The sequence below is a fragment of the Balaenoptera acutorostrata genome, chromosome 20 (assembly GCF_949987535.1).
Source record: "Balaenoptera acutorostrata chromosome 20, mBalAcu1.1, whole genome shotgun sequence".
NCBI classification, from domain to species: domain Eukaryota; kingdom Metazoa; phylum Chordata; class Mammalia; order Artiodactyla; family Balaenopteridae; genus Balaenoptera; species Balaenoptera acutorostrata.
Window position 1 is genome coordinate 2,623,587 of NC_080083.1, and position 27,752 is coordinate 2,651,338.

Consider the following 27,752-nt stretch of genomic DNA (forward strand, 5'->3'; position numbering starts at 1 on the left):
AGGAGGGAAGCGGGGGCCCGGGGGGCGCGCAGCCACCCGCGCAGCTGCTTCCCGGGCTCAGGCTGCGTTCGCAGCGGGCCTGCCTGAAAGGCCGCGCGAGGCCGACCCGCCCGTGATGCCGGCCCTCCCTCCGGCCCCTCCGAGGAGCCCGGGCCCCCGCGCCCGCCAAGTGCGCTCTCGACCTCACGCTCCCAAGGAACTGACCGGACGGGCCTCGCCACCGCATACTTTTCCGTTAGAGAAGCCGCCACTCCACATCCCAGAATTAGGGAGGAGAAACAAAGTCGGTGTTCACCCGGATAATTACGAGAAAGTCCGGGTTTTAAGAAATGAGTGATAAAATGGTGACGTAAAGACAGGAGAAACTCGCACTGAAGATGTTGGGGGTTCTTTTCAGACGCTTCCCCTTAAGTACTGTGTGGACGGCAAGGGGGTCGGCTCAGCCCTGAAACCGAGCGGCCACGAGAGCTCGTAAAGGCCGCGTAAAGTAGCGGGAGCCCGTGAAGAGGTGCTGGGAGGCGTCCGTGTCAGAGCACACAGCCCGACGCTTAAAGCCTCCGGCCGTTGGAGCAGCGCAACCGGACGGATTTCCTCTCGGAACGCGGTTTCCGCGAGCGCTGGTTTCCTGCCGGAGCCGGCCCGGCGGCCGCCTCCCCTCCTGCGCAGGCGCAGTGCTTCCTCAGGGCATGGAAGTGGTGGGTCTGCTGCTGTGTTTGGCGGCGGTGGTCCTGGCATGGGGCTTCCTCTGGGTTTGGGACTCCTGGGAGCGAATGAAGAGTCCGGAGCAGGCTGGCCTGCCGGGAGCCGGAAGCCGGACTCTGTTGGTGACCGCGCACCCCGACGATGAAGCCATGTTCTTTGCTCCCACCGTTCTAGGCTTGGCCCGCCTGCGGCACCAGGTGTCCCTGCTCTGCTTCTCCTCAGGTAGGAAGCTGTAGGCGGGGAGCGGGGAGCCGGGGCTGGGAAGGCATTTAGGCGCCAACCTGTCTCAGTCGACTTCTTCCCGGAGGGGTCTCTGTCGTAGGGAGCCAGGTGAATACACTGGAGGTCCCTTCTCCGGGCGCTTCACCGAGAATCGGTGGCCCCAGCCTGAGGGCTGTAGGGCAGGCTTCCCAGGTGCGTAGGGAGGCGTGGGCAGCGTGCGAGCTCCGCTCTCCGCTAGCAGGACCCGGGAGCTCACATTTGCTTCCATTCAGTACCTACATCCGCGTTGGGAAGTGCGACTGTAATCAGTATCCTATGGAACCTTTTCATTTCCAGGAGGGCCAAGAATAACGACCAAACAGAATGTGGGCTGTGTCATGCCTCATCAGCCCTTCAGTCCACTTTGTGCTGGAAAGATGCATGTATCAAATTGAAGAGAGAGATCATTAGACTAGAAAATAATCTGATAGGTCATTTTAGAGTTCAACTCCACCCAGCTTTCACTGGGGCCTTTCAAGGAATTAAGTCCTTCTTTACCATACAGAAAAGATGGAATGAGAAAACAGAAATTGACCATGATACTGGGTTATGGTGGAAATTGCACAGCTGTATAAATGAAATAATTGAAGTGTACATATATAATGGGTGAATTTTTATGGTATGTAAAAATCATACCTCAATAAAGCTGTTTTTAACAAATGCCCAGTGACCTCTTTTCCCATTTGGTTGTTTCGTACCAGTTCTTTTTCTCTACAGATTTTTCTCAACAAGCACATTTTATAAGATTTTATATTTTTCACCGAATATTACCTTTTCATTAATTTCTCAAATATTTATTAAAGATTTCTGTGCACTACTCACTATTAAAATGGCCAAAATCCAGAACACTGACAACAGCAAATGCTGGTGAGGATGTGGAGCAAAGGAACTCTCTCATTCATTGTTGGTGGGAACACAAAATGGTTCAGCCACTTTGTAAGGCAGTCAGTTTGGTAGTTAGTCTCTTACAAACCTAAACATACTCTTACCAAACCATCCAGCAATAGCCTTCCTTGGTATTTACCCAGAGGAACTGAAAACATGTTCACACAAAAACCTGCACACAGATGTTTACAGAAGCTTTATTCATAATTGACAAAACTTGGAAGCAACCAAGATGCCCTTCAGTAGGTGAGTGGATAAATAAACTGTGGTCCATCCAGACAATGGAATATTAGAGGCAAAAAGAAATGAGCTATCAAGCCATGAAAAGGAAGAATCTTAAATGCGTATTACTAAGTGATAGAAGCCAATCTGAAAAGGCTTTGTACTGTGTGATTCCAACTATGTGACAATCTGGAAAAGGCAAAACTATGGAGACAGTAAAAAGATCAGTGGGGATCAGGGGTTGGGATGAGAGGAAGGATGTAGAGACAGAGCAGAGAGGATTCTTAGGGCAGTGAAAATACTCTGTATGGTACAATATAATGATGGATGCATGTCATTATACAGTTGTCCAAGCCCATAGAGTGTACAAGACCAGGAGTGAACCCTAATGTAAACCATGGACTTTGGGTGATTATTATGTGTCAGTGTAGGTTCATCGATTGTAACAAGTGTACCATCCGGTGGGAGATGCTGATAATGGGGGAGGCTGTACGTGTGTGAGGACAGGGAGTTTATGGAAACTCTCTGTACCTTCCCCTCAATTTTGCTGTGAGCCTAAAACTGCTCTTTAAAAAAAAGTCTTCATAAAAAAAGTTTTTAATTAAAAAAAGTCTGTCTGCCAGGACTTATTCTCTGCCCTAGGAATAAAACTGAAAACAAGCTAGGTTAGGACCATGTCCTTCTGAAACTTATATTTTAAATATTTACCTATGTTAATAAGAACTAGATATATAGCCTTTTAAACGGTTTCATACAGATAAACCTTAATTTAGTTAGTCATCCCTTATTATACATATATTTAGGGTTTTCCCCCCCCCCCAGGTTATCTCTATTACAAATAATCTCTTTATGTATAGTATTTCTTGATTTGACTAACATTTTTTTCCTTCAAAATCTTTTGTTGCCAGTAAGATTAAACCATTTTTCATAAATATTGAGAACTTCAATCTAAGCACTTTTCTTCTCAGTTTGTGCTATTAAGGATATTAACTGCAAATATATGCAAGTAATGGCCTCATTTTTTTGTTTGCTTTTAATTTTATTTATGTTTCATATTACAACTATCGGAATCAAATTATAAGCAAAATTTGTTACAAGATGCCTGGATTTTATTTACAAAGTATTATAGGTACACAGGATTCTTTAATAAATTTCTCCTTATTTTTTAGTAGGTTGGGACCAGAAATCAAAATTTTTTTCAATAAAAGTATAAGACCACGCCCTTGACACATACTAAAACTCAGTATCTTCATTGTTGTCTTTCATTATTTCCTCTGAATCCAACTTTCTGTTTAAATTGTTTTCTCTTGTAATTTTTTAAATTATTTTTAAAATCCCCAACTCATTTAAAAAGTGTACGAACTAAACATTACCCACCTCCCTGATTTATTCTAACCTGAAAAATAGGAAGTTAATAACTTGTGATATAACATAATGAAAGCTGTAATTGACAGAGAAAAGACTATGGACTCAAAATGGGGAAAAGCGTCAATTCTCTTTTCAGGGAGTTGGATTAAGGAAACTTCTCCAAAGAGCTTTTCTTTTGAGCTGGTCTTTAAAAATAGGACTTAAGTATACAGGAAATGGGCAAGCCATTCAGGGCAATAGTAAAAGCATAAGTAAGTCTTGGACTCATTTGAATAACTCATTCTAACTACATCTCCAGTTTTAAGGGGTAGGGAGAAGGAGGAAAAAAATGCATTTTGTTATTAGTGGCTCATTTAATCCTCTCAGCAATCCTATGATAGGCATTACACGTATATATAATTTGTTTTTCCCATTTTTTAACTATGGAAACTGAACCACAAAGAAGTTAGGTAACTTGACCAAAGTGAAGAGCTAGAACACAGAGGAGCCAGGACCCAGTGGCTCTTTCCTGTTCTAAACCACTGCACCCACACGCATTGCCTTGCTGCTGTATCAGTTAAGGAAGTAACCATTTTTGATTCCCAGTGTATGTTCCACGAAATACCAGTTCCTCAAGCTGCTATTAAAAAAAAAAGGTTAATACCTTGACCTGACAAGTTTAGGGAAATTAACCAGATGTGCTATCCCCCCTTTAGAGGTGCACGGTCCTTATTAGACTATCAACATCTTAGAGAAGTCTTGCTATAAAAAAATCCTATTTAATTTTGTTTAGTCCAGCATTTCTCCAATTTATGTAACCACTGAAGTACCTAGTAATATACACATGAGAGGAAGCCACAGTAGGTAGTAGAATGCATGTGCTGGAGAATTAACACAGCCAGTTCTGTGTTTTAGCAAGCTCATACTGGTGGCATATGGAGAACCGTTTGGAGGGAAAGACTGGAGTCGGGAAAACCAGTTCAGCCCATCCTTTCCCCTCCTGACTGCACTGCTACCTCTTATATGTCAGAGCTCCATGTATTTCTTATCTGTATACTGTCCCTTCAGTCAGTTTGACATCCCTGTGCCAATATCATGCTGTAGCTTTTACAACACTGTATCTGGTAGGGCCAGCCCTCTGATCTGTTGTTCCTCAGGGTGTGTTTGCCATTTTTGACCTTTTCTTCTTCCAAACATTTTATTTTTTTTTATAAATTTATTTTTATTTATTTATTTTTGGCTTCATTGGGTCTTCATTTGCTGCGCGCGGGCTTTCTCTAGTTGTGGTGCGTGGGCTTCTCGTTGCGGTGGCTTCTCTTGTTGCAGAGCACGGGCTCTAGGCGCTCGGGCTTCAGTAGTTGTGGCACGCGGCCTCAGTAGTTGTGGTGCACAGGCTTAGTTTCTCTGCAGTATGTGCGGTCTTCCCCGACCAGGGATCAAACCTGTGTCCCCTACATTGGCAGGAGAATTCTTAACCACTGTGCCATCAGGGCAGTCCCCAAATACATTTTAGAACTAGTTTGGGCATGCTCAAGGAAAAACCTTGCTGGCGTTTTTATTGGAATTTCACTGACTCTATTGATCAATATTGGGAAAAATCGACAAGTTTACAATATGAAGTCTTTCTATGATTTTATGGTATGTCTCCTCATTTATATTGGCCTTTTTTAATGTCCTTTAGTAGATTTATAATAAATGCCTTACATATATATTGAGATGATTAGTAATTTTGTCCATTAGGCTGTTTCTCATATTCAGAGCTTCTTTTGCAAATATTACAGTCTCTTGTTACTTCCTCATAGTTTGACGTTCTTTTTATTTCTTTAAATATATTAAACACATATCTACTTTTGATAATTCCAGTTTCTGCAGTCTTTGTGTCTGGCTCTGCTCTTTGAGTAACTCATTCTGAGTGACTTGTTTCCCTGTGTGTTTTGTGATTTTTTTTTTTTTTAATTGTAAGCACGTTTCACGGAACCATACTTGTGATAGTATTTTGATGTTTATGTTTGCTTCAGCCAGGCAGCAAAGGGAACTACCCATCTTAGATCACTCTAAATTAAAATCTTAGACTGAGACTTTTCAGGCCATAGAGGTAGTGTAAATTCAGGGCCCAAACTCAAGTACATCAGTTGCCTGATGGTGTGTAACAAATTATCTTGAAGCTTAGTGGCTTAAAACAATCATAACACTTCATCTCTCATGGTTTCAGACAGAGAGCAGTTGTCTCTACCCCATGACGGTTAGTACCTCAGCTGGAATACCCAAAGGCTGGAGACTGGAATCACCTGACTTAGAGATGTGCGGCAGAACATCCACATACGGTCAATCCACGTAGCCTGGGCTTCCTCACAGCCTGGTGACTGGGTTCCTGGGCAAGTACGCGAGAGGGCCTGCCCTCCGCGGAGCCGCGTTGCCTGCTGTGGCCTAGCCTTGGAAAGCACGTAGTATCACTTTGACTGCACTGTGTGTCAAGGCCGTCACAAGTCACATCCAGGTTCAAAGAGAGAAATGCCACCTCTTGATAGGAAGCAGCAAGGTTCTAGAAGTGCATGTGGACTAGAATTACTGCAGTGGCTATATTTGGGCGCTACATTGTGCCACACCAAGTGAAAGCGACTGTGTCGTTGACAGTTCTCAGGGGGTGACATTTTTCTTATTTTCCCTTCCACTAGAAACAAGTCTAAGACACAGAAGTAGCCCCACCATCTCTCTTTCGGGTGGTTTTTCCCCTAGTTCACCCACTGTAGGTATTGCCTTCTGAGGGTCCTATCTTTGTGTGGAGGTTTCCTTATTCGTGCCCAAGTTTTATCTCCTGTCCCGACTTCAGGCCACCAGCTGACCTGGCTTCAGCTCCACCCTACCTATCTGGATTTGTGCTTACCTACTGTTTATGACCTGCAAAGACAGCCCTTACTTTCCTGCCAGCTCACCCATACATTCTAAAACATGCTCGCCTTTTATTTCACATGTTCAGGTATTCTGTGGGGGTTTCTCCAGACATCTGACTCACCATATTTCCTAAAACAGAACTTATCAGGTTATTTTCACTATTGCTTTTTTTTTTCCCCTGATTTGTTTTTTGTTTTTTTTGTTTTTGGTGCACTAGGTCTTCGTTGCTGTGCGCGGGCTTCAGTAGTTGTGGCTCATGGGCTCTAGAGTACAGGCTCAGTAGTTGTGGCACACGGGCTTAGTTGCTCCTTGGCACGTGGGATCTTCCCAGACCAGGGCTCAAACCTGTGTCCCCTGCATTGGCAGGTGGATTCCTAACCACTGTGCCACCAGGGAAGTCCCTCACTATTACTGTTTAATCATGAATAATTATTCAAAATTTTCCTTATTGAGATAAATTTAGATCCGGGCTCAAAAGTGTTAGTCTCATCTATTTTACTCTTTTCTTTCTGACCTAATACATTTGGGATTTCTAAAAATATATGATCTTAAGATTGACTGCATCTTATTAAGAATGGGATAGGGCTTCCCTGGTGGCGCAGTGGTTGAGAGTCTGCCTGCCGATGCAGGGGACATGGGTTCGGGCCCTGGTCTGGGAGGATCCCGTATGCCACGGAGCAGCTGGGCCCGTGAGCCCCAATTACTGAGCCTGCGCGTCTGGAGCCTGTGCTCCGCAACGGGAAAGGCCACGATAGTGAGAGGCCCGCGCACCGCGATGAAGAGTGGCCCCCACTTGCTGCAACTGGAGAAAGCCCTCACACAGAAACGAAGACCCAACACAGCCATAAATAAATAAATAAATAAATAATTTTTTTAAAAAGTGGGATAAATTAGTAATATTTAAAATATGAATTATGGGAACTTCCCTGGCGGTCCAGTGGTTAGGACTCTGCACTTCCACTGCAGGGGGCACAGGTTTGATCCCTGGTTGGGAAACTAAGATCCTGGTTGGGGAACTAAGATTTTTTTGCCACGTGGCACAGCCAAAAAAATAAAATAAACAAGATAAATATGAATTATATTTAAGAGAGTGATAGAACTTCAGAACAGGACTCAAAGGTTACATATCTCTGGCCCTATTTTGTAAAAAAATATATATATCTGTGTATATATATCTCAAAAATATCGAAAGCTGGGCAAGAAAGCCAGAGGACTAAAAGAATAGAAAAAAAGAATGTTATCAAAATGTTTATGACATGGCCCGCACATGGAGGGTACTCCCCAATATGCCACCAACCCAGGCCCTGCCCCCTTTTCCTCCTCTTTCCTATTTCTTTCCAAGAGTCCCCACTGGCTCCCCGCGCGGTCACAAACCCTTGGCCGAGTCTAGGAGAGTCTTGGTATTCAATGAACCAAATGGGTGAGTGGCTCTAGAGCCCCCATGCCCATTCACTCAGCTTAGACAGGATTTGTCAGTCTGTCTTCAGCTCGAGAGAGAGATCCTCGCAAATCCAGTCTCTTGGGCCCCTCTCCTCTTGCTGCTTCCATCTTTCAAATTGCTCATCAAAGGGGCATGATCCTTCCCGTGTGTGTGTGTGTGTGTGTGTGTGTATACACACACACACATACGCACATCGTGATTTCTCCAACAGGGCTCTGTGGACACCTTCTCATGGAAGGTGGCCCAGCTCTCTGGGTTTCAGCTCCTGGGGAACCCGGTTCGGGCTTGAGTGATATTGCCTCCTCTTACCTCTCCAGCCTAGGGTTGGTAGTTACTTCCTCCATCACTACACTCTAGGTCTCTCACTCTTCCCTGTTTGGCCCTCAATTCCTCCATCAGCTACATTTCAAATTCTTTTTATTAAATTCTTACCGATGTAAATATTTGATATGGGTTCTGTTTTCCTGGGTAGACCCTAAGTGGTACAGAACCTAAACTCCCCCATTTTATAGTTGAGAAAATGTGGACCTTTTTTTCTTCCCAATACATTTTAGAATTAGCTTAGTCATGTTCAAGGAAAACCCTTGCTAGCATTCCTGAAACCCAGGAACTTAAGGAATCTCTTCAGGTTCACAAAGTTAGTGGAAGGCCAGGTACTGGGTCCACGATGCCTTGATTCTCAAACCACTTCTCATTCTCACAAATAAAAACTTCCAGGGTAGGAAAATGGGTAACTAGAGGAGTGGGAGAGGGGCTTTTAAAAAAAAAATCTATACAGTTTTGTTTCCTTGGATTTTTAACCATGTAAGTCTTTTTACCTATTTAGAATAAATGAATTTTTAAGGTAAAACAAATGTCTACCTTTATACATTGTGCTGTGTAAATGTGGGTCTTTTACAAAGTGAATTTAATTTCTATTAAATGTCATTATGTTTGCTAGTTATTACTAAGTATTAGTTATCACACACACACACACACACACACAAAATGTAGTTCTATATAAATAAATCTACATTAATCCCATTTGTTTTCTGCCTTCTAGAATAATGATCTCCAAGCTTTTTTTTTGGTCACATTTTCCTATTGGTAAAAGCTTTTGAGCATATACTCCCATTATATGTATATTTATTTATAATTATATTAAGTAGCTGGACCACTGAATTAATGTGTACAGTCTAAAACAATGAAAGTTGACATTTATAAAGGAGAAGGTAAACAAATTAGGAGGAGAAGTTCCAAAACCTTTCCTCCATCCCAGCAGATGGTCCTGTGCACCCAACATGCACCCAGGGGACACTGTTCTAGAGAATGCCAGTCAGGAGCTGCTGGAGGGTCCCAGACACTCCACTGAAGTGCGTACATGTTCACCAGACTGAATGAAAATGTTGAAAATGCTCTCTGACTTCAACTCCCTAACTTGTTCTAAGTTCCTCAGTTCAAACACAAAGCAATAAAACCAGCTCCAAAAACACCTTGGCCTCACTTCTAAGCTGTTTCTCACAGCCGTAACCAGAGTCTAACATGCTCGGCCTCTGAGGTTAGGAATCCCGTCACTAGTGTAGTTAGACTATTTACTTATCACCAAAGATAAGTAACCTTGAGATAAAATGGGAGAGGGGAACCTAAAATATAATGACCATCACAAAAATTGACAATTTCTATCTGACTCAAAAATTTGTGATGAGAACAGTACAAAATTAAGCTATTTTCTGGAACCTTTTGGGGGTTAGTCCTTTTATCAGATACAACGTAATGACTGTCTCCTATCTGGGTTCAAACAGTTCAAAACTAGCCCTAGAGTAACCCCTGCCAAAGTTGAAAGGTTTCACTTGGGAGTTTCTTTCTGAGTTTTCTGGAACAGTAAGCAGAGCCACTCTCTGCTCGGGGCCTCTGGAGTGCCTGCAGTGTGCTGACACCAGGATGATACAGAGTTGAACGAGACTGTGGCTTTTCAGGTCAATGACATTTAGGAATTAATAATCAGATCACGGAGGAAAGTTCATACTTCTGAGCAGAATACTGGAAATGATTGCTTGCCAGGGAAAATAGCAGAAGGCTTCCCAGAGGGAATGGCATCTGATCTGGATGATGAGGAAGAATTATAATTCAGGAAGAAAGGAGAAGAGGAGGGGGAAGGTAAAGATAAAGCAGTCAAGGAAAGAGAAGATAAACACTGAGCACCTAACTAGGTAGATGTGTCTTATCATATAATCCTTAGGAAAGCCTTTGGAGACGGCCATCATCCCCACTGCACAGGTACAGAAACCGTGGCTCAGGAAAGTTAAGTAACTAGCACAAAGCACACATGCAGTTATCTGCTGGAGAGTTGAATTAAGGGGGCCAGTAGCTAGACAATTGCTCATAAGGGCAATTTAAGTGGTACCAAAACGTCACTGTATGTTATTTGTAAGGATACAGAGCAGTTACTTAACAGAACTATTCTTGGGAAGTATAGTGTATGTGTTGGGAAAATAAAGTATTCGTAAGCTATTTGGGGTGCTGATGTGGTCCAGATCCCCAGGGACATGTCAGGATAGCTGGTTACTAAACTCTGAAGGAGGCTATTTTCCTGTAACACTCAGGAGTAGCAGCCTCTTTAAATAAGTGCTTAACAGATATTTGAAGACTATCAATTTAAAGGGGCCCAAACGACATATACCAGGACAAAACTATAATTCAAGAAGATACATGCACCCCTATGTTCATAGCAGCACTGTTCACAATAGCCAAGACATGGAAACAACCTAAATGTCCATCGACAGATGAATGGATAAAGACAGTGTGGTTTATATATACAACGGAATACTACTCAGCCATAAAAAAAAGAACGAAATAATGCCATTTGCAGCAACATGGATGCAACTAGAGATGATCATACTAAGTGAAGTAGTAAGTCAGAAAGAGAAAGACAAATACCATATGACATCACTTATACGTGGAATCTACAATATGGCACAAATGACTCTATCTACAAAACAGAAACGGACTCACAGACACAGAGAACAGACTTGCGGTTGCCAAGGGGAAGGGGAGTGGGGGAGGGAAGAACTGGGAGTTTGGGATAAGCAGATGCAAACTATTATATATAGGATGGATAAACAACAAGGTCCTACTGTATAGCACAGGGAACTGTATTCAATATACTGTGAGAAACCATAATAGAAAAGAATATTTTAAAAAGAATGTATATATGTGTATAACTGAGTCCCTTTGCTCTACGGCAGAAATTAACACAACATTGTAAATCAACTATACTTTAATTTAAAAAATAAATAAGATTAAATAATAAGGGGCCCAAACAAATAGTGTGTCCAGATACCTGACTTGTTCTGAGTGGTTACAGAAGGGTCAGTCCTAAATCTGTTTAACTGCAAAGCAGGTGCTCAAAGCCTGTAGCTTGGGGCTGAAAGGTACATAGACAGGCAGGCAGATGGACAGACACAGGGAGAGACACAGAGATGGGGAAGAATTCAAAGGTGATTCTAAAGACTGCTTCTCACAGGAGTGTCTGATAGTAACCCTAGCATTGCGTTTTCTTCAACTTTTTATCACCACCACAGAATTTTCAGGTAGCTTAAATCCTATAGGGAACAAGATGGGATAAGAATGAGTGAACAGATAGATCTCCACTGATAAAGAAATCGACAACTGTGTATTTGTTATCCTTAGGAAATTACTACAATCAAGGGGAGATTCGTAAGAAGGAACTTTTGCAGAGCTGTGATGTTTTGGGGATTCCACCCTCCAACGTAATGATTATTGACAACAGGTAAACTTATCTTTTAACAAGTGGAAATTCATTGGCAATAAAAATGCAGTGGTACACTCAAAAGACACAAACATAATGTGGGTGGATAAGAACATCTTAGTTGAGAAGTCTACAGAAAATAGTTTCACGTTTGTTTGTTTGTTTGTTTATAAATTTATTTATTTATTTTTGGCTGTATTGGGTTTTCGTTTCTGTGCGAGGGCTTTCTCTAGTTGCGGCAAGCGGGGGCCACTCTTCATCGCGGTGCGCGGGCCTCTATCGTGGCCTCTCTTGTTGTGGAGCACAGGCTCCAGACGCACAGGCTCAGTAGTTGTGGCTCACGGGCCTAGTTGCTCCGCGGGCATGTGGGATCTTCCCAGACCAGGGCTCGAACCCGTGTCCCCTGCATTAGCAGGCAGATTCTCAACCACTGCGCCACCAGGGAAGCCCCCTCACATTTGTTTTTAAGTGACAGTGTAGTGCAAGTGAATTTTTTCAACTTGTGTTCAGATTTTGTCTTAAGATAGCTGCTTCTCTTGAATCTTTAAAAAAAATTATTAGAAAAAATTTCAGGGACTTCCCTGGCGGTCCAGTGGTTAAGACTCTGCGCTTCCATTGCAGGGGCCACGGGTTCGATCCCTGGTCGGGGAACTAAGATCCCGTATGCCGCAGCCAAAAAAAAAAAGTCAAAAGTGTAAAGAACAGTATTACGAACCCCACATGCCTGTAATCTGAGACCAGTGATTGTCAAGCCTTTGCTGTACGTACTTCATCTAACCCCACATAACATCTGTTGTGTGTGAAGTTGTGGTTTTTTTGCAGTTATAACTTAGCTGTTAAATATTTTTTAAAAATTTTTATTGGAGTAGAGTTGATTTACTCTGTTGTGTTAGTTTCAGGTGTACAGCAAAGTGACTCAGTTATACATATACATGTATCCACTCTTGTTTAGATTCTTTTCCTGTATAGGCCATTACAGAGTATTGAGTAGACTTCCCGTGCTCTACAGTAGGTCCTTATTAGTTATCTGTTTTATATATAGTAGTGCGTATGTGTCAATCCCAGTCTCCCAGTTTATCCCTCCTGTGTGTGAAGTATTTTAAAGAAAACCCAACCATCAGGTTATTCTATCCCTACGTACTTCGGGATACATCTCTTAAGAAGATACACTTCTTTTTCATGCAGCCACAATGTCATTATTATCCATCTAACAAAATTAATAGTAACAGCAATTCCTTGGTTTCTCCAACAACCAGTCCATTTTGAGCTATTCCAAGTAGCTCAAAAATGAATGTCTTTTCACAGTTGGTTTGTTCAAATCAGGATGTAAACAAAGTGCACACATTATACCTGGTTGATATTCTGCGTGTCCCTCCCCCACCGCCAACCTTGTCACTGATTGTTGAAAACCTGAGTCAGTTGTCGTACAGAAGGATTTGTCTGTCTGCTCCCTCGTGGTTTTACCTAAGTAGTTCCTCTATCCTCCATATTTCTTGCAAACTGGAAATGAACGCTAACTTTCAGGGGCAAGAAGCTGCCCTATGTACTCCCTGTTCCGTCATTTCAGGACATGTACTGTCTGTCTCACTTTCAGTCACGCATGTGACTATCTGTCACACGTACTGTGTGCCTCACTCTTAGTGAGCTCACGTGGCAGTGGCCGCCCCTTTCACTGTGAAGACCCACATCAGCCTTCCACGCGGTGCTTTCACGAATCCTTAATTAACTAGAAGTTGCGAAACGGTGACTTTCTAAATGTCTCCTGCGTTCCAAATGTATTAGCTATACATTCTTCTGTAAAGCACAACTTTATCAACTGGGGCTATTTAGTTATCCTGATAGGTACTTTGATCCCAAAAGACAGGCTAAATGCTTAATTCTTTCCCTTTAATTGCCGTTTTCAGAATAGGAGTTGATCCCCTACATACCTCCGATGGTAACCCATTGTTTGTTTGCTTGTTTCTTGGATGGGGAGGCCACTGCTTTACTTCATTAGGAACTTCTGTGTCCACGTGTTCGGTTTTTCAGTTTAAGTCATTGCGTTCTTTGATACTCCAGTTGTCTCCTTTTTGGCCTCTTCATGTTGGCTCATGCATCCTTTTGATAAGAAACGAAGACTCTGACTTAATTTATTACAATTTTTACATATCCCGAAGATCATGCAGCTTCAGCAATATCCCCTACTTTGAAGATGCTACAGTAGGGGGTTAGTAAACTTGTTAAAAATAAATACTTCAAGAAGCCAGTTTGAAGATTCAAGGAAACCAGGTATCTTAGTCTGCTCAGGCTGCCATGGCAAAATACCAGAGACTGGGTGGCTTAAACAACAGAAGTTTATTTTTTTTAATATTTATTTATTTGGTGGCGCTGGGTCTTAGTTGTGGCACGTGGGCTCCTTAGTTGCAGCAGGCAGGCTCCTTAGTTGTAGCATGCAAACTCTTAGTTGCAGCATGCATGCAAGATCTAGTTCCCTGACCAGGGATCAAGCCCGGGACCCCTGCATTGGGAGCGTAGAGTCTTAACCAGTGCGCCACCAGGGAAGTCCCCAGAAATGTATTTTTTTCTCACAGTTCTGGAGGCTGGAAGTATAAGATCAAGGTGCAGCAGGGTCGACTTCTGGAGAGAGTTTGCTTCTTGGTGTGCGGATGGCCGTCTCCTCACTGCTCACATGTAGTAGGGAGAGAGAAGTTTCTCTCTTCCTCTTCTTATAAGACCACCAGTCTTATAGGGTTAGGGTCCCACCATTATGACCTCACTTAACCTTAATTACCTCCTAAAGACCCCGTCTCCAAATACAGTCACATTGTGGATTAGGGCTTCAACACATGAATTTTGGGAGGACACAATTCAGTCCCTAGCAGCATGCAACTTTTAGTCTTTCAGCTTCTCTTTTCCTAACCCAGAAAAAGCAGAGCTTTGGAATCTTGCTTTGGGTTATTTAGATGGGTCAAAGAGAAGAATGAAGGGGAGAAAGAGAAAAAAAAAAAGTTTTATGGAGGACCTACACTCGGAATAATAATGGTAAATGTATATTAAACTGTTATTGTCAGTGCCAAAGACCATGCTAAATAGGTGATCTTAAAACCTTCAAAATAATCCAATTACTTCTTCCATGTTATAGGTAAGAAACAGGCCTCGTGAGAGGTTGAGTCATTTGCCCGGGGTCATCCAGCTAATATGTGGTAGAGCTGGCGTTCCAGCTGAGGCTCTCTGGTCACTGTGCTTTGTCAACTCCATGAAGGACTCACAATTTCACAAAGGTCATCTCATTTAATTCTTCCACTAACTGTAGAAAGATAGGTCTTTATTATCCTTTTTTAGTTTCACACGAAGAAACTAAAGCTTAAGAGACTCATCTGAGGCCAGACATTTAGCAAATGGCCGTCAGTGCTAGGGTTCGAAAGCACAAAGGAAGACAGAATTGATTCCTGACTTTCTGCGAGAAAGTAGGTCACCACTTTGTTAGTGTATCTGAAAGACCAATATGTGTTTAAGAGAACACTTGGTTGATGTTGTGTGCTTTCTTCCATTGTTCCGAACTTCGTGGCTGGATTTCAGGGAGACATTTAGCCAGAGGAGCTCAGTCAAATAAACCCTTATCCAGGGACTTCCCTGGTGGCACAGTGGATAAGACTGCACGCTCCCAATGCAGCAGGCCCGGGCTTGATCCCTGGTCAGGGAACTAGATCCCACATGCATGCCACAATTAAGAGTTTGCATGATACAACTAAGGAGCCCACGTGCTGCAACTAAGGAGCCCGCCTGCTGCAACTAAGAGCCTATGCGAGCAAATAAATAAATAAATATTTTTTTAAAAAGTAAACCCTTATCCAACCCCTTAAAGAGGGAAAAAAGTTCAGGTCTCAAGACGAGAAGGCATCTCAGTAATCAGACAACCAAATGGATACTTTGGGTAACTTTACCTAGTTCCTTAATATCTGTGGGTTCTGCTAATTTAATGAATCATATGATATTTAACTGCATGTTATTAACAGATGCAGATTAAGTGCCTGGACTGGTAAAGGCGCTGTGCTAGATGCTGAAGAAAGAGAAGAAAAGTTCAAGGTCCAGGAGCCGGGTAGTAGGTGTTGGCCTGACAGTGACCACTGCTGAGTTTGCAGAAACGTTCATTGTGCCAAGGTTCAGGCCTAGAAGGAGCTTAGAGACCCTCTCCAGGACACTTGGGAATTGAATGTGATTGGGAAATGCAACCTACAGATTTAGTATTCATTTGTTGCTTTTGTGCTTCTTAATATATTAGGAAGAGTCCATAGCATTATTTCATTCACATTTCAAAACAAAACAAAAAGTAAACACACATTTCTGTACACACAGATAATTTCTAAAAGAACATATACCAGACTCGTTAATAGTAGCTGCTACTTAATTGGATCAGGGAAGGACACTTGCACTTCTTAATTCCGCAGAATTCTGTACAGTTTTATTTTGCTTTTGCTTTTTTAGGAAGCCTATGTTACTTTTTAAAGTACAAGCAGAAACGCACATATATGGAATCTAAAAAAAAAAATGGTACTGATGAACCTAGTGGCAGGGCAGGAATAAAGATGCAGACATAGAGAACAGACTTGAGGACACGGTGGGGAAGGGTAGGCTGGGATGAAGTGAGAGAGTAGCACTGACATATACACACTGCCAAATGTGAAATGGATGGCTAGTGGGAAGCTGCTGCATAGCACAGGGAGATCAGCTCGATGCTTTGTGATGACATAGAGGACTGGGGTAGAGAGGGTGGGAGGGAGGCTCAAGAGGGAGGGTATATGGGGATGGACATATGTATACATATGGCTGATTCACTTGGTTGTACAGCAGAAACTAACACAACACTGTAAAGCAATTATACTCCAATAAAGATGTAAAAAAAAAAAAAAAAAGTACAAGCAGACCTCAGACATATCACAGGTTCGGGTCCAGCCCACTGCAATAAAGCGAGTATCACAATAAAGCAAGTCACAGGAATGTTCTGGTTTCCCAGTGCATATAAAAGTTACGTCAACACTATAGTGTATTAAGTATGCAGTAGCATTATGTCTAAAAAGACAACATACATAGCTTAATTAAAAACTAGATATCATCTAAGCCTTCAGCAAGTTGTAATAATAACATCAAAGATCATTGATCATAGATCACCATAACAAATATGATGATAATGAAAAAGCTTGAAATGTTACAAGAATTACTGAAATGTGACACAGAGACATGAAGAGCGCAAATGCTGTTGGAAAAGTGGCGCCAATAGACTTGCTCTCACACAGTTGCCACAAACCTTCAATTTATTAAAAAAATGCAGCATCTCTGAAGCGCAATAAAGTGAAGCACAATGAAACGGTTATATTGATGTATTATATTTTTTAAAGACTATTCCACCTAAGTAATAAAACATTCTTCCCTCTGTACTCAGCTTCTATCCCTACAAGTGAAGGCTAAATTAGAAATAATTCTGCGTATGTTTTGATAATATTTGATTTGATAAGTTCAAAACATAGAATAGAATTCCTTGAAAAGATAAAAATGCTTTTAAGCCTTTTTATAAACACTGTGCTTGTCTCATGGGCCTCATTCTGGAGGATGCGTGGGCACAGGGTCAGATAAGCTGCTCCAAAGGGCTCTGGCTGGAAATGCGGGGTTCAAGGGGGGCCTGATTGTGACAGAATAAAACAAAGCAGACCCTCTGGTTATAACCCAGGCCCATTAAAATGCTTCCGGGCCCAATGACCAACTGTTGGGCAAAACTTGGGGGGTCTCAGAGCTGATCGTGGTCTGATCCCTGCTCCCATCGTCCTGCACCTGCGATGCCACGTCACAGCTATTCCCACAACCAAAACAGGGAGGACTCCCAGCGCCCCAACCTGTGTCCTCGTATGTAAGCTGGGCCGCAAACACACCACACTTTCCTCTGCGTCCACACCCATGCATGTGCCTGGCCCTCTTCCACACGCTTCCTCTCTTCCCAGCACCCCACACCCTGGCCCTCTAGCAAACTCCTCTTCATCCTTCAAACCCCAGCTCAAGATTACCTTAGACTCTGCAGCACCATCCCTGATTTGCCCAGATTTTCTTAGGCACTTTGGTTATATTCTCATTGTCCCGTTCTATCCTAGCACATACACTAATTTTTTAATCCAATAAATCCACGCAAATCATACAGTGAAAGAGAGGCCACAAAGCAGAGAGTCTGGGACTGTTGGGGTCATGTTTGTAATTAAACCTCCCCCCTCTCTCTCTCAAGACCCAGTAAGAGCCTTCCCCCTCCAAAAACCGGAAAAGACCATATGCCGACTGCCAAAGTGGATCTGACCAAGCGTCCTCTAACTATAAGAGACGAAAACAAAGCTCCACGCAGGCTTTCTCCAAATACACAAAGAAGTGCCTGGGCACAGGGCAAGGGCACAGCTCCAGTCCCAGTTGGCAAGAGCAGGGCAGGGCTCCCGTCCTCCCAAAGGGCGCAAAGGACAGGAATGTTTCCTAGAAAAGGAACCAGGGGAGGAGACTGATACGGAGCTACTGTGTGAACGTGGAAAGCCGCTTCCCTGCTACTTCAAAGGCGGGTTATTCTGGGAGGCTGGGTCTTTAAGTCATATGACTGGTCTTCAAGTCACATAAGTCAGTATAGAAGTAGAGTGGGACCAGGGAGGGTGGGCTTAACAAAGCACGTATTTGTGGCTGATTCTACTCCTTGAAAGAGGCTGCAAATATACCACAAAAATAGGATTCAAGGTGACTGTGTATTGTGATATTCATTACAGCACTCTTCATAATAGCAAAAAGTTGGTAGCAACCTAATTTAGCTGTAGGCAATTAATTATATAGCCATGGTCGAGAACATTAAACCACAATTCAGAGTTTTCTCTGCACAGTTAATAACCCAGGAAGATGTTCATAATATAATGTTGAGTTTAAAAAGCAGTGTATACTTTCTTTACACTTTTCTGTATTTTCCATAGTTTTGATAGTGAGCATACATTACTTGTAAACCAAAAGTTTCATTAGATTTATTTTAAAATATATTATTTCTGGGAATTCCCTGGCGGTCCAGTGGTTAGGCCATCCGAAACTTCTACTGAATGTTATTGTCTTCAACTGCAGCTCTTCAGATATTCTCTTTCCTTTACCATGGAGGCACCTTTATTTTTCGTGCATTTTCTTTTTTTTTAATTCATTTTATTTATTTATGTTTGGCTGCGTTGGGTCTTCGTTGCTGCACACGGGCTTTCTCTAGTTGCGGCAAGCAGGGGCTACTCATTGTTGCGTTGCGAGGGCTTCGCATTGCGGTGTCTTCTCTTATTGCAGAGCACAGGCTCCTAGGCGCGCGGGCTTCAGTAGTTGTGGCGCACGGGCTTAGCTGCTCCGCGGCATGTGGGATCTACCCGGACCAGGGCTCGAACCTGTGTCCCCTGCATTGGCAGGCAGATTCTTAACCACTGCGCCACCAGGGAAGCCCTTGTGTTTTTTCTTATTCGCCTTTTGGTACTCTCCTGGGGCAAGGAGACATGATGTCACAGCACTAGAAATAGCTTATCAACATGATTCTCCTTCAAAGTGTGCTTCTCCTTGACCATTATTATCTCTGGTTCTCACAGTGCTAATCAAAGAGTACTGGTGCCTCTGAGGATGGTGAAGCTTGATTTTGAAGGACTTTCAAATCCTGCTAAAAGCAGATGCAAGGTAGAGCATCTGCTGGCCAGCTGTATGCCCCTCTTTCTGGGGCAGCTCTTACAGTATTAGGCGGGTATGTTTATGTTTTCTGATTTTCTGATATGGTGGGGGGTTTTTTTCTTCATCAAAGTCGATGCTCTATAACTGTTATTCCTTTTGTTGTTTTCGATGGAGTTTGAGGGCAGAGAGTGAAGTGGAAATGTCACTGGCACTGTAAGTGGAAGTCCATATTTCCACTGGAACGGAGTCCTGCTAGCAGGTGAAGGGAGAATGAGTAAGAGGAAATCAAGACCAGAGAAAAGAAAATGAGCGAAGTACAGTATGACGGAAAGAGCTCTGGTCCAGGGGTCATGAAATGGGGCTTCAGGTTGTAGCTCTGCCACAAACCGGCTGTGTTCCCTTTGGCAAATAATGTCCCCTCTCTGGGCTTCTCTTTTCTTATACGTACAATGACTGGATGAGATGGTGACTTTACCTCAAGCGCCTAGATCTTATCAGGAGCAGAGCAGGACATGTTTAGATATGGTTGTTCTTCTACAAATGTAGGTTTATGTGCTCAGCTTGGCAATATAGCTGATATACTTTTAAGTGCTTTCCATTTTACGAAGCACTTGTACATTTCATGACATCCACGGTAGACTATGTCCATTGTGACATGCTGGGGTCCTTTCATCAGACAGCTGAATAGGGATGTACAAAACTAAACAGCAGACCTTTTAATAACCAAAGTAAGTTTAGCCTGCTCACCCTTACCTCTGCTGTCTTAGTCCATTTGGGCTGCTGTAACAAAAATGCCACAGATCGGGTGGCTCATAAGCAACAGAAATTTATGTCTCACAGTTCTGGAGGCTGAGCAGTCCAAGGTCATAGTGTCAGCAGATTTGGTGTCTGGTGAGGGCCTGTTTACTGGTTCACAGATGGCTCTCTTCTTGCTGTATCCTCTCCTGGCAAAAGCGGCAAGGGAGCTCTCTGGGGTCTCTATTATAAGGACACTAATCCCATTCATGGGGGGGCTCTGCCCTCATGACCTCATCACCTCCCAAAGGCCCCACCTCCAAATACCATCACATTGGGGAAACAGGTTTCAACATACGAATTTTGAGGGGACACAAATATTCAGTCTATAGCATCTACAAAAATTGTACTAGGAACCAAAAACTTTGGATAAGAGGCAACTAATTCTCTACCATGCAAGTCTTATAGACAAAGAGTGCTAGGACCCAGAAGAAAGGTTATTGGGTCAGTTTTTCAGATTATTTCTCCATAACACCGAGTTCCAAGAAATAATTCTTAGTCATTTGTGGGATGTTCCAGAGAGCCCTTGGGATAAGAAAAATTGCAGCTGCCTCTATGTGTTGCAATTTAAGACGATGTGGTAGTACTTTGGCAAAACTGTCATGGTGAGATAGACCTAGTTCTGCAAGGCTGAGCCACAGCTTAACTAGCCAGTTTCTGTACTGGAAGGATTTATAGGATTTATTCTTTTTTAGGTTTTCTTTTTCTTTCTTTTTTTAATAATACTGTTACCCTCATATATACAGTCAGTTGGTTTTCAACAGGGCTGCTAAGGCAGTTCAATGGGGCAACAATACTCTTTTCCACAAATGGATATCCACATACGAAAGAACAAACTTGGACCCCTTCCCTACACTAAACCCAAAAATTAGCTCAAAAAGACCTAAATATAAGAGCTAAAACTATAAAACTCTTGAAAGAAAATATAGGAGCAAATCTTCATGAGCTTGGGTTAGGCAAAGCCCTCTTAGATATGACACCAAAAGCACATACAACCAACAAAAGAAAAAATAGACCATCATCAAAATTAAAAACTTTAGTGCCTGATGCATACTATCAAGAGAGTGAAAAGACAACTCACAGAATGAGAGAAAATATTTGCAAATCATACATCTGATAAGGGATTAATACCCAGATAAGATAGATAGGTAGATAGATATAAATGTAATATACCTTATATACTATATATAGTATAGTATACATAACAGATAAAATAATATATAAAGGACTTGAATAGCTATTTCTCCAAAGAAGATATACAAATGGCCAATAAGCATAGGAAAAGATGTTCAACATCACTAGTCATTACAGGAATAGAAATCAAAACCACTGTGAGACACTACTTCACACCGACTAGGTTGACCATTTTTTCAATTAGCAATAATCGCGCCTCGGATAAACCTCATTGGCTACGATACTGCCACTGCGCAAAGCTGACCATTTTTTAAAAATAAAATTAAAAGGGAAATACCAAGTGTAGGCCAGGATTCAGAGAAACTGGAACCCTCATGTACTGGTGGGTTTGTAAAATAGTTCAGTCATCATGTAAAACAGTTTGGCAGTTCCTCAAAAACTTAAATACAGAATTACCATTACCCAGCAATTCTATTCCAAAGTAAAGACCTAAAAGAATTGAAAACAGACATTCAAACAAAAACGTGTACATGAATGTTCACAGCAGCACTGTACACAGTAGTCAAAAGTTAGAAACAACTCAGATTCCCATCAGCTGATGAATGGGCAAACAAAATGTGGTCTGCCCACACAGTGGAACATTATTCAACCACAAAAAGGAGTGAAGTACTGATACATGCTCCAGTGTGGATGAACCTAAAAAGAAGCCAGATAACAAACAGCCACATAGTGTATGAGTCCGTTTATCCGAAACACCCAGAACAGGCAAAATCCATGGAGACAGAGAGTAGATTAGTGGCTGCCAGGAGTGGGGAGGAGAGGGGAGTGGGGAGGGACTCATAATGGGGTTTATTTTTTTGAGGTGATGAAAATGTCCTAAAATTGACTGCAGTGACGGTTGCACGACTCTGTTAACATACTAAAAACAAAAACACATTGAATTGTGCACTTTAAGTGAGTGAATTGCATAGCATGTGAATTATATCTCAACCAAGCTGTTATGAAAATAATAGTAACATTTAATAATAGAACATTTACAATGTTCATTGTAAAAACAAACAGTACAAAAATATATCAAGTGAAAAAAATGAATGTCTCCTTCCATACACTTCTCTCCTCAGAACAAACCACTGTTAACCTCTTGATGTGTAAACTTCCATACCTTCAATACTTCACAAATATATGTTTACATACAAACACAAATATAGTTCATTTTTCAGTACTGCATACTATTCCATGGGATACCTGTATCATAATTTATTTGGCTAATAAAACTGTCCCATGGCCTTGCTGGAAACATCATTAACCATCATGAAATAAGTCCCCATGGCCGCTCACTCTGGCGTGATACATCGAGTAAAACACTGTTTAATTATACACCAGTGTCTGCAGTGCGGGCTTCCTGCCCACCTCCAGGATAAGACCTGAGGGTCTTCCATTGCTTCGTCTTTTGTGCCAGGTAGTGCTGGGCAGCTGACAGCCACGTGTTAGAAATCATGGCTTTGGGGACTCCCCTGGGGTCCAGTGGTTAAGACTCTGTGCTCCCGATGCAGGGGGCCTGGGTTCTATCCCTGGTCGGGGAACTAGATCCTACATGCATGCTGCAACTAAGAGTTCACATGCCACAACTAAGACCCAGTGCAGCCAAATAAATAAATAAATAAAATATTTTTTTTTAAAAATCATGGCTTCGTAGCTACACAGCAGGGGTGCTGCTTGCCTCACAGGCCTCTTACTTGAACTAAATCCGGAACCCAAAGCCTGGCAAGTATAACTAACTGCTCAATAAGTATTAATCCCTTCCTTTTTTTTTTTTTTTCCAAGGAGGTGGTAGAAACCAATTTCATGAATCTCCTAAGTCTTTGAATTATTTTTGGATATAGTCATATTACAAGTCTCTGGCTTTTAGGTCTTAGGAATGGACTTGTGGTTTCTGATTTGGCTATTAGTCTTTCTCTGACCACCAAGTTCAGACTCAGTACCCTCACCTGCCCACTGAGTGCATCTGGGGGTGGTGCAGGCTTGTGCGGGGCCGGCCACAGTAGAGCAGGCGCCCCAGGCTCCCCTCTGCCTGGCCCCACACCTGGCCTGGGCCGACAGCCGGGACCAGACTCACCCCTCAAGGAGCCCCCAGGCTAGGGAGAGGATGAGCACGTACACTCCATCACGCCACGGTAAGAGCAGAGATAGAGCACAAGGGCAAGGGCAGAGGAAGGTCTCCAGGGAGCGCCGCTGCGCCTGACCTGAGGTATGGGGCAGGTCTTCCTAAGATGTGACTGTTCTAGTGACCTGAGCCGAGTCACGAATGCGTAAAAGCCAGGCTGGTGAAGAAGCAGCAGGGGAGCATTACAGGTGGGAAACCCAGAAGTGCCAGAGGCCCCAAGCCGTGTGGTGTGAACACCAGGGAAGTGGTGTGTCGTGCAGGCAGAGTGCAAGACGCCAGCATCCAGCGAAGCCCTCTCTCCCCCAAGCCATCCCTTTCTGCTGCCACTTCCTTTTCCCCGTTTCTTCCCTCTCCAGTGAAACAGGATCAGCAGCTTGATAATAATAAGAGCTGACACATCCTCACTCTGTATCCAGCGCTATTTTGCATGCTTTAAATATATTAACTTGTTGACTTCTCGGTCCTATGAGGTGGATACTGTTATTACTCCATTTTCGAAATGAAGAAACAGAGAGGTTAAGTGACTTGCCCAAAGCACACCAGGGCCACATGGTCTCCCCTCTGCTTTGGCCTGTGCTTATGGCCTCCATGGCCCTGGCTTTGCATGGCCCCCCTCCATCCAAACAGACTAACTGGAATGGTATTTCATAAAATACAGGGATTGATCTGTAGGCCTGGTACAGCAGAATTACCTGTGGTGCTTGTGAAAAGGCAGGTACCTAGGCTCTACTGTAATCCTCTTGACTCTAGTGGGGTGAGGGATCCGGATTCTGCATTTTTTACAGACTCCCCAGATGATCCTAAGGCACAGTAATGTTTGGGAACCTCTGGGCTGCTGTGTCTGAGTTGCAGGTCCAAATTCCCATGAGAGAGAAGTGGAGTGGACAAACCTGGATCAGGTCGCCTGGGAGGGGGCATTATTTGGTCTTTTTGCTTGGCGTTCGGGCGTGGGAACAGGCTCCTGATAGGGATTCAAGAGCAGAAAGGACTGCAGGAGTGAGGAGGAAAATACCAGAATCTCCAGTCACTGGCATTCCTGGGGAAACCTCTGTGTGTAGCCCAAAGTATGCTGTCCCCTGACCCTGCACACCGATAACACAGCCTTAGCTCTGACCTCAGTCACTCCTTACAAGACCGCGGAAGCAACTAACATTGGTCCTTGGATGCAGCTCCTTGAGGAGAGGCCCTCCCCCATCTCAGCTTCCTTCTGCCCAACAGATGAGAATGAAGTTCCTTTACTTTTCGCCAAACTGTCCTGCAGATTTACTCTTTCTCTACCATCCCTTTCTCCTTGTCACCCTCCAATCCAGTGTCTTCCTTAACTTTGGAAATCACTGTTTTCCGGAGGAAAAGGTGAGGCATAGAGACACCTCTTCCATTGGTCCTAGCTGAGCCGAAGAAGAATCAGAATGTCTCTCATTACTCTTATTAAGCCACCCCGAAGAAGTGTGTAGAGCAGCTACAGCATGGGATCATCAGATGACCATGTGGGCACTTTTAACCCCTCAGCCTCCAGGTGGGCTGGAACGGCATCCTTTAGGAGCAGAAGTCAGGGCAGGGACCGTCAGATTCCAGGGCCAGACACACTCACAGAGCCAGAAACATGTAGGAATCCAAGTCCCAGGGGGTCCGGAGGGGCTGCAGGGGCAGAGCCAGGAGATAGGATCTGGGGAGTCAAAGATCAGGTGAAAGGCTATGGAGCATGGCCAAGGCACTTAGGCTGCTGTCTAGCCCTGAGCTTCTGGTCAGACACAGGAAGCCACAGACTTGTTTTAAAGAATGAGTCACTGCGTCTCTCAAGTATTTGACCAAGACTGTCTTCCCCGTCTTGTATTTCATTCGTCAGTCTTTACAGAGCCGAGTCCAGGTCCTGGTGGGGGTTTGCTCAGCACCGAGCTACACTCTTAAGATGTTCATCAGATGCCAGCCTCGCCGACACTCTTCATCTTCCCACTTCCATAAATCAGATCCCTGCCCTGGTCTTCATTATCCTGCCCAGGTTCTTATTTTGAGGCTGGTTTCCTGGACTGATCCTCTGTGATCCCACAAGTAGTTTCAAATTACTAGATCCAACCTGAGATGAACTGACGTGGCATTTTTTTCATTAGATGGTTATCGGTCACCTACCTACAAACATGCGAGCCGTTGCCCACGGAGACTGAAGCAGACATAACCCTGGACTCATGTCCAGTGTATCCAGTGTAAACTATTACCTCTCAGCCTTTCTGTGACTGGGATATGTTATATGTGATCGCTCCATTTAACAGTGCACCTCCTTCCTCAAGGGCGCCGAGAGACGTCATAGAATAGATGGCGTGTTCCTTTTTTAATAATAAAATTAATTTTATAATAAGGCCTCTTAGAGAATTTCATGGTGTCTCCTGGGCATTTCTCTTCTGTGACAGCCCTGGGGACCATATGATGTAGCCCCAGCTCCCCACTTCTGCCCAGCAGGGTGACAGCAGGCAGGCAGATCTGGGTTCTGATCCTCGTTCTTCTCTTAAATAAAATAAGGATGTTGAGTGAGATCACCTCTGAAGTCTTTTTTTCACAACTAGCATTTTGTGATTCAAAAAACATAATGTTATACTGCAGAAAGGTATGTACCCTAAACAGCGTTGCCAGATAAAGGACAAGAGGCCCAGTTAAATTTGAGTTTTAGGTAAACAATCATTTTTTTTCATCTCCATATGTCCAAAATATCACATAGGACATAATTATATTTTAAAATTATTCACTGTTTGTCTGAAATTCAAGTTTTGGCTGGTGCTTCGTCTTGGCCACCCCAAGCCCAAAGGCCGTTCCCTTCCATCTCATTTGAGGTCGATTTCACCACTTCCCTACCTGCGCCTGCTTGTCTCCTGGCTTTTATCCTTAGCCAGAAATTGCTGCTCACTGCATTGCCTTACCTGTGAAATAAGCTCCCAGAATTTAGAGAGGAGAGTAACCAACGGTCCGTTTCCTAGAACCAGCTGCCAGGTCGGCCAGGAGACACCTGGACACCTGCTATTTACAGCCTCGCCACTGATACCTCGTCAGTAATCCTGACCTTTGCCACAGTTTGTTACACCCATAAGGAGCTTCAGTGGAAATTTTCATTTGCTTCTGTTTGTTCTTATTTCATTGTTTTGGCTACTTTCCATGTCTGTTTGTTCAAGATTCTTGCATCATTCAAATAAACAAACAAAAAAACCCCTCCACTTAACCGTCTCCCATCCCACCCCTGCCCCCTCCTCTCTCTTCCGTATAATCAAGTATTACCTGTCCTCCATCCCATCCTCGTCTCTCACTCATTCCCCAGCGCAGTCACATCTGCCTCCCTGTCCTCCCTCCCTCCTCCTGCCATTGAAAGCCCTCTTTGTCAGGGTCACAGTAACTTTCTAATTGTGCAATCGGTGCGGCACTTTTCAGTTGGGAACCAAGGGGATTGCCAGAAAGACAGTGTCAGGGTTCGACGCTGAAAGTCAGGACAAGGCCAGAAATAGGAGATCAAGAGTCAGGCCAGAGGCGAGGGGGTTGGAATGTGGTATAAGAAACGGGTCACAGGACTTCCCTGGTGGCGCAGTGGTTAAGAGTCCACCTGCCAATGCAGGAGTCACAGGTTCGATCCCTGGTCCGGGAAGATCCCACATGCCGTGGAGCAACTAAGCCCGTGTGCCACAACTACTGAGCCTGTGCTCTAGAGCCCGCGAGCCACAACTACTGAGCCCGCGAGCCACAACTACTGAGCCCGTGTGCCACAACTACTGAGCCCGTGTGCCGCAACTACTGAAGCCTGCGCACCTAGAGCCCGTGCTCTGCAACAAGAGAAGCCACCGCAATGAGAAGCCCGTGCACCGCAAACCCGTGCGCCACAACTACTGAGCCTGCGCTCTAGACCCCGCAAGCCACAACTACTGAGCCCATGAGCCACAACTACTGAGCCCACGTGCCGCAACTACTGAAGCCTGCACACCTAGAGCCCGTGCTCTGCAACAAGAGAAGTCACCGCAATGAGAAGCCCACACACCACAAGCCCTTGCGCCACAACTACTGAGCCTGCACTCTAGAGCCCGTGAGCCACAACTACTGAAGCCTGCACACCTAGAGCCCATGCTCCGCAACAAGAGAAGCCACCACAATGAGAAGCCCACGCACCACAACAAAGAGTAGCCCCTGCTTGCCGCAACTAGAGAAAATCCGCGTGCAGCAATGAAGACCCAACACAGCCAAAAATAAATAAATAAATAATATTTTTTAAAAAAAGAAACGGGTCAGGATGAGCAATTCAGATGTGAGGCCGAGGGAAGAGGAGGCCAGAATTCTCTGCAGGCCTCATCAGAAACCTCGCTGCACAACAGCAGTTCATTTTAAACTCATCTTTACAAGCGAAATTTTACACGTTTTAGGTGCTAATTCTGTCCGTGTTTAGGGCTACTCTGTAAGGCATAAAATGAGGCTTATTGCATCAAAGGACTGTGCCTTCTCAGTGGATGCATGGAGTCAAG

The 27,752-nt window shown here is 43.7% G+C and overlaps 2 protein-coding genes and 1 pseudogene across 3 annotated transcripts in view; 1 reads left to right on the forward strand and 2 right to left on the reverse strand.

Annotated features, from left to right (window-relative positions):
- Window positions 1–341, reverse strand: part of NCOR1 (nuclear receptor corepressor 1) — a 147,772-nt gene extending 147,431 nt beyond the window's left edge. The window contains exon 1 of the mRNA XM_057535226.1: window positions 205–341. The gene's annotated coding sequence lies outside the window, so the exon portion shown is untranslated. The remainder of the gene's footprint in view (window positions 1–204) is intronic.
- Window positions 342–546: 205 nt separating this feature from the next.
- Window positions 547–27,752, forward strand: part of PIGL (phosphatidylinositol glycan anchor biosynthesis class L) — a 71,714-nt gene continuing 44,508 nt past the window's right edge. For both annotated transcript variants that reach the window (XM_057535243.1, XM_007174114.2), the window contains exons 1-2: window positions 547–924; window positions 11,420–11,519. In XM_057535243.1, coding sequence (XP_057391226.1) covers window positions 687–924; window positions 11,420–11,519 — 338 coding nt within the window. In that variant the 5' untranslated portion in view covers window positions 547–686. The remainder of the gene's footprint in view (window positions 925–11,419; window positions 11,520–27,752) is intronic.
- LOC114236734 (U4 spliceosomal RNA) lies at window positions 21,273–21,402 on the reverse strand (annotated as a pseudogene).